This window comes from Arachis duranensis, chromosome 7 (genome assembly GCF_000817695.3).
Source record: "Arachis duranensis cultivar V14167 chromosome 7, aradu.V14167.gnm2.J7QH, whole genome shotgun sequence".
NCBI classification, from domain to species: Eukaryota; Viridiplantae; Streptophyta; class Magnoliopsida; order Fabales; family Fabaceae; genus Arachis; species Arachis duranensis.
The window spans coordinates 23,450,433-23,463,299 of NC_029778.3; the positions used below are offsets into that span (position 1 = coordinate 23,450,433).

The 12,867-nt window shown below is 31.8% G+C and overlaps 2 protein-coding genes across 3 annotated transcripts; one reads left to right on the forward strand and one right to left on the reverse strand.

The window, feature by feature from the left end:
• Positions 1–1,329: 1,329 nt before the first annotated feature.
• On the forward strand, positions 1,330–7,133 carry LOC107458310 (asparagine synthetase [glutamine-hydrolyzing] 1). The gene is made up of 13 exons (XM_016076515.3): positions 1,330–1,498; positions 3,196–3,334; positions 4,196–4,291; positions 4,367–4,508; positions 4,745–4,935; positions 5,087–5,248; positions 5,351–5,431; positions 5,540–5,761; positions 5,849–5,983; positions 6,079–6,159; positions 6,241–6,327; positions 6,438–6,545; positions 6,728–7,133. The coding sequence occupies exons 1-13, from the start codon at positions 1,419–1,421 to the stop codon at positions 6,956–6,958; spliced, it is 1,755 nt and encodes a 584-aa protein (XP_015932001.1). The 5' UTR covers positions 1,330–1,418; the 3' UTR covers positions 6,959–7,133.
• Positions 7,134–7,497: 364 nt separating this feature from the next.
• Positions 7,498–12,340, reverse strand: LOC107458312 (protein PMR5). Of its 2 annotated transcripts, XM_016076516.3 has the most exons (6): positions 11,785–12,340; positions 11,537–11,708; positions 10,804–10,982; positions 10,228–10,386; positions 8,352–8,447; positions 7,498–8,056 (listed from the first exon to the last, which is right to left on the reverse strand). In XM_016076516.3, the coding sequence occupies exons 1-6, from the start codon at positions 12,081–12,083 to the stop codon at positions 7,714–7,716; spliced, it is 1,248 nt and encodes a 415-aa protein (XP_015932002.1). In that variant the 5' UTR covers positions 12,084–12,340; the 3' UTR covers positions 7,498–7,713. The 2 variants fall into 2 exon arrangements, with proteins under 2 accessions (XP_015932002.1, XP_015932003.1); XM_016076517.3 differs by lacking the exon at positions 8,352–8,447 and having other exon boundaries at positions 11,785–12,325.
• Positions 12,341–12,867: the final 527 nt, after the last annotated feature.

Genomic DNA, 12,867 nt, shown 5'->3' on the forward strand with positions numbered 1-12,867 from the left:
AAAATAATACTAAATGATTTGATGGCTACTAATTTAGAAGAGAATGAGACCTAAACATGTTTAGTCTTAAATCAATGTATGCTTATTAATATTCGATGGTTATGTACTTCATTTGGTTAGAGCGTTGGTTTTAGGGATCACAATGGATTTCTATAGGTGGAGGATCCCTTCCGCTCTTGTCTCATTTCTGTTTAGTAAAATGTCTTCCATCTGTATTCCATTCCTATCAGTCTCGTTTATTTTTTCATAAAAATTTTAAATTTATTTTAAAACATTAATACAACTATAATAAAATCATATACAATTTAACTAAATATATCAAATCAAATACAATTCAAACACAAATTTTACAAGTCCCCTTAGCCTACTTTGCAAAAAATCCCAACAGATATCCACAAGTGTGGGTTTTTTGTCATCTCTAGTTGGTCTTATGGGTGGAAGGTCGCGAGTGCAAGTCTCCCAGGACCAATTCCAAGATTTTAATCAATAATATTTTTTTATTGTATATTTATATAAATCTAATAAAAAAAGTAACGTTATTAAAATAAGAGTAACAATAACTTTTTTAGTCATTTTTCCAAATATTATGTAGATATTTACTATTTCTTTTGAATAAAATTTAATAAATAATATTAAATTACTTTGCTCGGAAGAAGAAACTAGAGCTCTTTAATTACTGATTTATACTAAATCCAATTATTCAATATTTAGGATTATTGAAAAAAGAACAAGTTTGTCCAAAAAACATAAAAGTCACACAAAAAAAAGTTGGGTATGTAAATATATATATTATTAATTATTTTTAATATATATATTTTGTCATGTATTTTATATGAATAATTAATTTAATAAATAATTTTTGTTGCACATAATGAAAAGAAAATAATGAAAGTTTGGTACAATAAGAGATAAACTTGACCTTAATAATTCGAGACCAAGAAAGAACCAAAGTACCAAACTGCTCTGAAATATTCACAATAAAAGCAATTATTTATTAACAAAATATCAAGCTTTTGTTATATTATTTATTATATGCCTCAATAAAAAATGAAAATAATAAATAATGAATGTAAAATGACAAAAACAGTGGTAACAACAACGAGCCACGTCCCACCACGTGGCACGATGATGAGCGAAGAAGGCGGTGGTCCCGGGTTCTTTGGTTTAGTGTTACAGGACCACCCAGTTGCCGGTAACCACGAATATCAAAACTAAAAACGACGTCATTTCGGAGTGAGCATCATTCAATACGCATATGGTGGGTCCAAATCCTACATCATATTTTGCATATAAATATGTGTTCTTACAAGCGCGGTGTATCAAACCACTCTGCACCCTACCTTGCATTGTGTTATTAATTATCTTCCATTTTCTTTTCTTCCTTCTTTTCTGTTTCTTATTAGCTTTGATCATAAAAAATGTGTGGTATTCTTGCTGTCCTTGGTTGCTCTGATGACTCTCAAGCCAAAAGGGTCCGCGTCCTTGAGCTTTCTCGCAGGCAATCATTCTTTTTTCTACATACATACTTTTTATATATGGTTTCTTAATTATGTGTTAATTAATTCCAAATATGCATATATATACTTTTCCCTACTACTCATGAAACCAAAGTCTTAGCTTCTTCCCTTTTATGAACTAATCAACCTCGTCGTTTACTATATATGTATAGTTGAGAGTTACCAATAGTTAAATTTATGTGCTAATATTGAATTTCATATTAACAGGGTACAATAATGGAATCGTTATAGTATATTAGTGCATTAAAAGATACTGATGACGTGATTATTATTAGTCTATTATATATTAAGAAAGAAAATTTGTATATCTACTCTCTCTCATATTTTAGTTTATATTGGCCATCACTTTTAGTTAATAGTCCAATATCTTTAGTTCAAGAGTCTAATTCTATATTTTTAGTCTATATTTTTAAATATTATTAATTAATTACTAGTTAAAAATAATAAATTATACTGGTTCTATAGCATTAGTTATTTAGTTATATATATATAACTGTAACTTTTTTTGTATTGGAATAAGTCAAAATTAAAGTTTTATTTTGGATATTTAATTTATGTATATTGGTGATATCAAATTAAAATTCTTTAAGAAAGTCTATCAAAGTTGAAATTCTTATGCTTATACGAGACAATATATTATATCTACTAGGATTAATCCTATTATCACGTATAGAGATAATAATGAAGTAGATGATGATATGTATGAATTTGGCACTTTTGATTCCCGGAACTTTGTTCTAAGTATTTGGTTTTAATAAGTACAGACTGAATTGCTGATGATGACGATAGGTATAGCAGAAACTTTTGTTTGTTTTCATCATGTGCTATATCTTCTGTGACTGTGACTTTCATGTGTAGGCCGTGGCAAATTTTAATACCAAAGTATACAAAAAATTATGTGAACATTATAGTGATATTAATATTGTTATGAGTTGGATTGGATAGTGATATGAGAACTAATTATATATTGGACATTAAGTGACATAATACACTTGAATTCCTAGCTTCAAGTTTGATGGTGGTGTCTACTCAATCAAATATTTTAACGGAATATATGAGTTCATTATTGAGGAGTTGAAATTATATTTACGACTTTATGTTGGGATTCCTTGTTTGTGTGTCAAATTATAATAAGGACACAAGATTAGTGGGCAACTACGAAAAATAACATGAAATTACTATATTCTAAGGTAGTCATCACCTATTATTAGGATAAACAAGTGGGCATGTTACATGTGGGGTCGAAATTGAAATTCAATTATTGGTAAAAAATTTGATGGGAAAAATCCAAAAAGGAATGACGATTGAGAAACATATAATTAAAAGTACTTACTAGTTATAACTGCTTAGCAACTATAAAGTTTAGAGAGACCCTTAAGATATTTGTAAATGTAAGAATTTTAAATAATTATTTTTGGATCTAAAAAAAGTATAGATATTTTAATTTTGTGAAATAGTTTGGAGTTGAATTAGACCTATTCAATCTGAATTCTAATAGTATAAAATTGCATAAAAAAATTTGCTTATATGACTAAACATGTTTAAATATTTGTGTAATTTTCTTTTTGTTTACATGTATTAACGAACTTGCATATTAAGTATTAACTGAAATTTGATAGAAATAAATAGAAAGTAGAGTTGTGAATGATGATTGTTGACGGTGACGTGAGTGAAACAGGTTGAAGCACCGTGGGCCAGACTGGAGTGGGCTCCACCAACATGGTGACTGTTACTTGGCTCATCAACGGTTAGCCATAGTTGATCCTGCTTCCGGTGATCAACCTCTCTTCAACGAAGACAAAACCGTTGTTGTCACGGTACCCTCCCTAACCCCACATACTACAATTATATCCATTACTCTCTCTCTCTTTTTCCTGCTCTTTCTATTTGAATTTAGTTTTGATACATTTTCAGTGTAAGACCTGTATATTTAATCACATAACGCTACTATAATAAAAATAATTATTTTTTATATTGACAGTATGAATGATCATTTAAAAAAATAATTATAATTGTATAATTATATAAAACATTTTATACTATTAATATATTAAACATAAAATTATTTATATATTTTATTTAAAATTTTAAATTAAATAAAAAAAAATATTTTTAGAGTTTTTCACTTCCATAAACTAAAAAATCAACTAATTATCTCTATCTCCTGATTCAACATTATTTACATTTATGTCCTACATGTTTACTAATAAATCGCAGTGAGTGTACTATGCTTTTTAATTAATTGAAAGTAAATCGCAATATTTTTTTAAAATTAACATATTTCAAAAATTAAATCACATGCATTATGAAAAAAATTATTGAGAGATAATAAAAAAATCCAATACGGTAAAAAATTATTTCATTTTGTATTATCTTTTTTATTTTATATTTTTTAATTATTACTAAAAAATTAAATAATTTTAAATATAATAAATATATAATTATAGATGTTACATAAATAAAATTATAGATATAAATAAGAGAATTTGGGACCTGTTAGAGCAATTTCTTCTAAAGAAAGAAAAAAGAAAATCATTTGGAGGAGTGAGACAAATATTTGAGTAACATAAGGTGAAGGTCCGAGGGAGACTAAAAAGATAATTATCAAAATATTTATAGATAATTATAATATATTTTTTGCAGTAATTTAAGGAGAGTAAATTGTGAAAAAACAACAGGTAAATGGAGAGATTTACAACCATGAAGAGCTGAGGAAGCAACTGCCTAACCACAAGTTCAGAACTGGAAGTGACTGTGATGTGATTGCACACCTGGTTAGTCATCAAATTCTAGAACACATTTTCTTTTCATTAAGTAATTATATGATCATAATGCATATGTTATTACAGTATGAGGAACATGGAGAAAACTTTGTGGACATGCTTGATGGAATATTTTCATTTGTTCTTCTGGATACTCGTGACAACAGCTTCATAGTCGCCAGGGATGCTATTGGTGTCACTTCCCTCTACATTGGTTGGGGATTAGATGGTAAATCATTTATATTAACACTTCAATTTCTCTTATCAGTTTAACTTTTGACAAAAATGGTTTCATGATATGATACTAAAGCTTCTATGACTTAAAAGATTTAGAGTTCAATCCTTGTTAAATCGCAAGAGCCTTTTTGTGAGTTTGTCTTGCCTGAAAGAGCATATTAGAGATATAACCATTCATTGGAAGATAGTCGATTCATTAAAATTAAACTTTATTTTGGGATGTTTCAGGTTCTGTTTGGATATCATCAGAAATGAAAGGGTTGAATGATGATTGTGAGCATTTTGAGTGTTTTCCACCTGGTCATTTGTATTCAAGCAGAGAAAGAGCATTTAGAAGATGGTACAATCCTCCATGGTTCTCTGAGGCTATTCCTTCAGCTCCTTATGACCCTCTTGCTTTGAGGCATGCCTTTGAGAAGGTAAACCACAAAAAAGTACTATTAGGTAGTGTTTTTGTGTACTTGATAGAAAAACACACAATTCATTTTAGTTTTATTTCATTATGTTTGGTTTTGCTTTGTATCTTTCACTCAAATTTTTGGGAAACTGATATGGTGAATGTTATTACAGGCAGTCATAAAAAGATTGATGACTGATGTGCCTTTTGGTGTTCTGCTCTCTGGTGGTTTGGACTCTTCATTGGTTGCATCCATCACTTCTCGCTACCTCGCCACCACGAAGGCTGCCGAGCAATGGGGATCAAAATTGCACTCATTCTGCGTTGGCCTCGAGGTGGGATAAGACTTAGTTGTTGTTATAGTAACAATAGTCTATACTACTAGTTTTCTTAACAAAATCTTTAATGTTTTGTTAATCTTTCGTCGTATCCAATAGGGCTCACCGGATTTGAAGGCTGCAAAAGAAGTTGCAGACTATCTAGGAACTGTCCACCATGAATTTCATTTTACTGTTCAGGTATATGCATGAAACAGGTTCTTATAACACTTTTTAGATCATAATTTGTAGCCCAAGTGTTTGTAAAAATGTCATAGTTAGTAAGTAATTTATATATGGGAAATGCAGGATGGCATAGATGCAATTGAAGATGTTATCTACCACATTGAAACTTATGATGTAACTACAATTAGAGCAAGCACACCAATGTTTCTTATGTCAAGGAAGATTAAATCACTTGGTGTCAAATGGGTGATATCTGGTGAAGGTTCAGATGAGATCTTTGGCGGGTATCTATACTTCCACAAGGCTCCAAACAAGGAAGAGTTTCACCAAGAGACTTGCCGCAAGGTCGTCAAAATTTCATGCTCATTATGAGAACATATATAGGGATTTAAGTGAAATATTATTAAAGTGTATTTGTTCTATGTTATGTAGATCAAAGCGCTTCACCAGTACGATTGCTTGCGAGCCAATAAATCTACATTCGCTTGGGGCTTGGAAGCCAGAGTACCATTTTTGGACAAGGAGTTTATCAATGTTGCAATGAACATTGATCCTGAGTGGAAAATGGTATGAATAAAAGAATGTGCTTTGGTTTTCAGAATATCACTTAAAATGTTAATAATTGAATTTCATTAAGCTGGTATATATTTTAACCTGTTCAGATAAAAAGAGAAGAAGGAAGAATTGAGAAATGGGTTCTTAGGAGGGCCTTTGATGATGAAGAGAAACCTTATCTGCCAAAGGTATTCTTCAACTTTCCACAATGTCTATATATCTTATGCAAAATTTGTTGAACTAACACATAAACATTTTATTTGATGCAGCATATTTTGTATAGGCAGAAAGAACAATTCAGTGATGGAGTTGGTTATAGCTGGATTGATGGCCTTAAAGATCATGCTGCAAAACACGTATTGAATCCAAATCTTTTCGCTAAAATTCATCGATGAACTGAAAATTCAGCTAATTGTCATAGAATTTCTGTTGTTTTCTGATTGATTCTTGTCATTTTTATGCATAGGTGACTGATAAAATGATGCTCAATGCTGGTAACATATTCCCCCATAACACCCCAACAACCAAAGAGGCCTATTACTACAGAATGATATTTGAGAGGTTCTTCCCACAGGTAACTTTCTTTTCTATTTTTATGATTTTGTAAAAAAAAAAAAAGGCGAATAAGGTGAAAATAGTAAAATTTTATTTTCTATTTTGTTTCATGTTAATTAATAGATCCAATTTTAGAGTTACTTGACAACATAATTTGGAAGGGGTTGAATCAAAATTGTATTCCTCAATTTGGTTTTGCAGAACTCAGCCGTTCTCACTGTTCCCGGAGGAGCGAGCGTCGCATGTAGCACGGCGAAAGCTGTTGAATGGGATGCTTCCTGGTCCAAGAACCTTGATCCTTCAGGCAGAGCAGCGCTTGGAGTGCACATGTCAGCTTATGACGAAAAAGCCAACTCGGTCAGCAAGGCTGCAGAATTTGAGAAGATTATACCTATGGAATCGAGTCATGTTGGAGTTGCCATCCAGAGCTAGAAGAAGCTGGGGGGCGAGGAAGAATTGCTTGAGAATGAAGAAATGAAAAAAGAATTGCCTGCTGTGAAATTCTATTCCAAGAAATGCTAATATAGATATGACTAGCTTGTATTTATTTTGAATGCTGTGATTTGAACTCTATCAGAATATATTGGATTTCAAAGTGTTTTTTTAATCAGTTTATTAATGAACGCAAGCTCCACTGCTCTTCAGTGATGTAGAATATGAAGCATATTCTTATTTTTACACTTCATGTAAAGATAAAGAAAATTCCATTAAAGTCGGATTAAACTTATAAGCAATTGACTTTCAAGTAACAACACATGGAAAAGAGGATATTAATATGGCAAAACATAACATTACAAAGACCAACTTCTAAAATGCAATATACCATATTATGTGAAAAGAATCATAAAAATCCTCTACTCAATGGTATAAGCTTTTAGAAAAGATAACTCTTGTAGAAAAAGGTTAATTCTTGAGTGGTGAGCAATTTGAATATTTGATAGTGTCAATTCTGAAGTGTAAACTTCTCCATGTTATCATTCAATTATCTAAATTTATATCATTAAAGGAATTTAGTTTCTTAAGTAGTCATTGTCATTAATGTTACATTGAAAAAAGGTACTTAAGCCTATAATATTGTAATTTAGCATTCTTTATACTAATAAAAGCAACAGAGAACTTTCTTATATATATATATATAACTTTACAAATTGCAATCATTAAAATTAAAGATGAAAAAGAAGGAGGAATTAGTAGAACAAAGCAGTGTAGAGAAGTTCATTCCAAGTATCAGGTAATCCAGGAAGGCACCAATGGCTGCAATCAGCTGAGTGGTCAGGGTTAGCTCTCTGCTGTGGACTCAATTCACCACTGTAAATTGAAGGGTGCCCATCTTTTCTTAATGCTGATAAGAATGTAGTGTCCATAAGATATGCAGGATTCTTCATTTCTCTGATCACCATATCCACAATCCTCATCTGCTCTGGATAGGGTCCAGGGTATGATGATGTGTCTCTGATAGGTGCTGTTTCACCATAGCAATTCTTTGTTGGCATCAATGTTGTTGTCTTCCTAGTATTCCATTCATTTGGGCTGTGGCATTTCAGTGACATTAAGTTTTAGCATTAGTTTCTGTTGTGTTTAATTTTGTTAAAAAATAGAGTTTAGCTTGTTCAAACCATAGTTACATGGAATGTAATACATTTTAGGACGGGAATGAATACACGGTTAAGTTACATGTAAAATATATGTTATGTGGGAAGTATATCCATGGTGTTCTATTATGTAGATAAATTGTGAATCGATACAAGTTACCTAATTGGAAAATTCATGTAACTATGGTTGAAACTTGAAACAACTAAAAGTTATTTGTCACGGGAAAAAATACACTGGTGATCGGCGCATAGGAGAAGTTATCCTCTTAGCAAACCTTCTAACATGGTAGGTGATAAGGCCATGTTGAGAAATAAAGAGCTGCGACAAACTAGAATGAATCTAACATGTAAGTGATTTCTAACTATTTAACTAATCAACTAATATCTCTAATACGTATGATGCCAAAGGAGTTACATAGTTTAAATCCAAAATGGGAAGTTTCATAAACAAATGAAATAAACTTGTAGGTACTTCACAGAATAAAATACCAAAACAATGCTGATAAATTATATCAAAGCCTTAAACGTGGTAGAGTACTACTCACATTAATTGTACAGTATTGTGGGTTTGAATCCAACCAGAAATAAAGTCATTTATTTTTTGATATTGAAGCCTTGGACATTTCCATGTTCTATGCCACTAGCTTGCCCCATAACTTATATAGCACATATACCTTTTGGCCATGCCAGATATAAATGTTGTACTGTTTGAATCTTGGAAATATGTTAAGGATTATGTAAAGAGACACAAAAATAGACATGTCATATCTAACATGTGCACATTAAAAGGAAAAAAAAAATTAAAGCAGCATAACTTTGTTGTATAAAATGTGTGTGTAGATAGTATTGGTTTGATGATGCATGAGCTTTATTATTTCACCGACACAACCGTTTCTCTTGATATGGGTCACTGGGATCCTGCTCTAGGAAAAAAACTTCACTCTTCTTTAGGTTTTAAAAGGTTTTTGTGGAAAGGCAATAAAAGTGCCATTGGCAACCTCATGTAAAAATGAATGAATAGTTATGAACTTGAAGGGGGCAACAAATGGTATGTTGGCATGCTTCTATAACCATAGATTTGACACAAATGAATTATACAAGTAATACAGCTTTTGAAGTGTGCTGCCATAATGTTGTGAATATTCTTGATAACTCGTTTTTTAATCTCTGTTTTGTAGGAAAACAAATTCCTATTAAATAATTCAGAAATATTAGCTCAAAATATAAGCATGATTTTTCTTGGAGTATCTTTTAGAATCTGCTTCATTTTATAATATAATGATGTATGAAAAAAAATCATTATATAAATAACAGGATCCTAAATTTTGTAAAGTAGTATAAAGTAATGAATTATTCTATAGTTATGTGTATTTTATAGAATTGTAATTTGTAGATCAGCAAATCCTTTTTTATGTTTTTATTTTTTTTATGGTGAAAATTCACATACATTTATTTTTATGTGAAGTTGTTATTTTCTGGTGAAAATTCACATACATTTGTCTTCATGTGAAGTTGTTATTTGAAAATCATTAAATAATTTGAGATACAATTATCTAATGTTTCTAAAAACTATCAATTTTACATGATGACAACTGCATATGGGTTTTCCACTTTTTCCTTTTTTTTAAACATCAAATAGATTTTAACTCAGCATCCAATAAAGTGCATTTTGCAATTGCAAAAGACTCCAATCATAAAGACAAGAAGACAACACAGGGAGAAAAATTTCAACAGTAAGACAAGAACACTCAAATTTCAACAAAGCTAAATAGTGTGAGCTAGCTAGGCTATAACTCATGAGATTAGTCAAAAGAAGGGTCCTACTTACAGCCCTAACAACATCTCACCATATAAAACCAAAAAGAAAAATGAGTTTAATTAGGCATAGTGAGAAAAGTTGGCAATAAATCAATAAATCATTTAATAAGCATATGCAACTAGCAATTTAGTTATAAATAATGAAATGTTGTTACTAGTTAATTATGAATAAAATGATGAAGTGAAAGACAAGATGTCTTTCTTACCAAGCACACTGTTATATCATGAAGCTAGGTATCTTACTACTTAAAATAAGATAATGTACAGAGGGAGATAAGGTAGATTCCTTACTTGTAATGTGTAGGAGAAATTGCTTGAAAGAAGACTTTGGTTCTGCTTCTATCAATGTTGTTGTCCACCCAATTAGCCCATGTTTTCATACCTATTTCCAAAGCTGCCAAGCGATCCATGTCTTGGTAGTACTTTCCTCTTAAATTTACATAATCCCAGCTGCACTCCATTACTCAAAAGTCAAATTATTTTACATATAATTTCCATGATATACTTTTAGAATGTGAATCCAACACACTAGAGTTTTCAGAAAGTGTAAAAGAATAAAGCATTATAAAATATATTTTCTTTCAAAATTATCCTTCTAATAAGTAATACAGGGTAATTTTGTTAATTAAACACATCATAAGACTATTAATTTTGAAGGAAACGGCGACAAAAAGCATGATTTTATACCATTTGACAACTTCATGGTGTAAAGTGCATATGACACAAAGTTGAAAGGATGTATAATTGCATATTTTTTTCCTCCTTAAAAAGGAAAAAAAATTGGCAAAATCCCAATATTTTCATTTAGATCATTTTTGCTATTTTAAGATAAGCAAGTTGAGAGTTAAAGACATTGTTGCATATTACCCCTGGAGAGATCCTTGATGAGTCCACCAATGGCCAGTGTTAAATGACAGAACATCAGCACTTTTCCATGCATCTCCATTCCTACCTACCTCTTCTAACCTTAGAATTCTCTTCCCTTGGAACACATCAACATCCACCAAATAAGGTGCTCTGTAGAATGAAATGCTCATACCATAATCCTAACATACACACCATGCCAAAATTCAAAGCCCAATTAGGATCACATTCACATGTGTAGCTCCAATATTTTGTTTTCCCTTTTCTATATAGTCTATTTTCTATAGGGTAAATCATAATGATAATGTGGCTAAGTTTGTATCAACTAGGCAACATTAATGCCTGACAGCAATTTTTGGGTCCCCTAACTAAGAGAGCCTTGCAATAGTTATTGGACCATCACACATCAAATTTTAATTACAATCATGTCATAAAGCACTTTTTCTATAAATTCTTTGTCCTATTACAGAAAGAAAAAAGGGAAACCTGCCACATATGAGATCATGAATGAAGCTTAAACAAAGAGAGGTACACAAGCTACTCTGTTGCAGAAAACTACTATTCTTAGCTCTCATTTAACCTATTTTATTTCCTTTCAAATCTGAACTAACATCTTACTATGAATGAAAGTTAACAGCAATTTTTGGGTCCCCACAAATCAAACATAATCTTAGTATTATTACTCAATGACTGACTCACTGATAAGAAATTCTTAAAGAGTAAAGACTTAACTGACCAAGAATTTGAAGGTTGAAAGAGGATCTCCACTGAGAAATTGAGTGCGTGCATTAGGTGCAGCAGAAGATAGCATGCAAATCAAAGACTGCCATTGGTTCCTTCCCAATGAATCACCGACAAACATGACAGTCTTCCCTTCCATTTTCATCAAAAACTCAATCCCATTGAATCTATCACGAACGCCACAAAACCATTGAGAATAGCTAAGAGCATGATAATAGTAAGAGAAATTCCGTTACATTATACCTTGGAAGGTCGCAAGAGAGAGGCTTCCAGCGATATGTGAGGTATGCAGAATCAGGACGACCGTACATTTGGCAGTTGAATTCAGGGTCTATGATTGGACACCTTGAATATTCGTACAATGGCATTGGGTATTCTTCATCGCGCACCCAACTTCCCTCGAACAATGAACATGCGCTGCTGTGGTTACGGTTATGGTGGTACTTAGCTGAAGAAGAAGAAGAAGAAGCCACGTGGCATTGAAAGGGAACTAGGAAGTGAAGAAAAAGCAGCAGAGAAAAGAAGGAGGACATATGCGCCATTATTGTTGGTTGCTGCAGTGGGTAGTTTGAAGGGAATAAAAAAGAGGTAACCGTTTCGGAATTGAAGGAGACAAGGGTGGGTGGGTGAGTGAGTGTGCTAGCTAGCCAGCTAGCTGCATGAACGTGGTGCTCTTAACGTGCCTCACAAAACTGTTTCCCTTTTCTCAGGAGGGTGGGAGGGGGTGCATTTTAACTAATCTTTTAAGTAAGCATTAGTGTTCAAATCCATCTTTTATATGCAATAATAAAGAGTTAAATATCCTACTTTTTAATCGTTTAGCAAAGTTTGTACAGTTTTAATATATGAAAGTCTATTTCTGTATTTCATCATTATTATTGAGTCCAATACACAAGAAGTAGAATATGGGTGGAATGGACGTAAAGAAAAAGTGATGGTTATTTTGGAGGTGCAATGATTGAGCAGTGAGATGTGAAAGCGAAGGTTCTTTTTTTTCTTGTTATGGTCTCTGGCCACAGATGAACAGTGATCATTCGTTTGTTTTACTTTATTATCTCAAAATCGAGTTGCTCTTCATGTTAGTAAGGATGTAAGGTTATTTTGAATAATCTGCCTAAAGCAAAAAAAATAGCAATTATTATCGGAAATTTGATTATTTGAAGATATGGTTTAGTAGGTACTCAAACTTGTTTATGTTACTGTTGTTTTGTTTTCTTCTATTGTAAGCATTTTTAATGGATTTCAACTGAGAGTACGAATTTAAAAAGGTGTTCCATTATCTTCGTGTATCTTCGTGTAACATTTTTATGAGTTTGGTTAATTTGT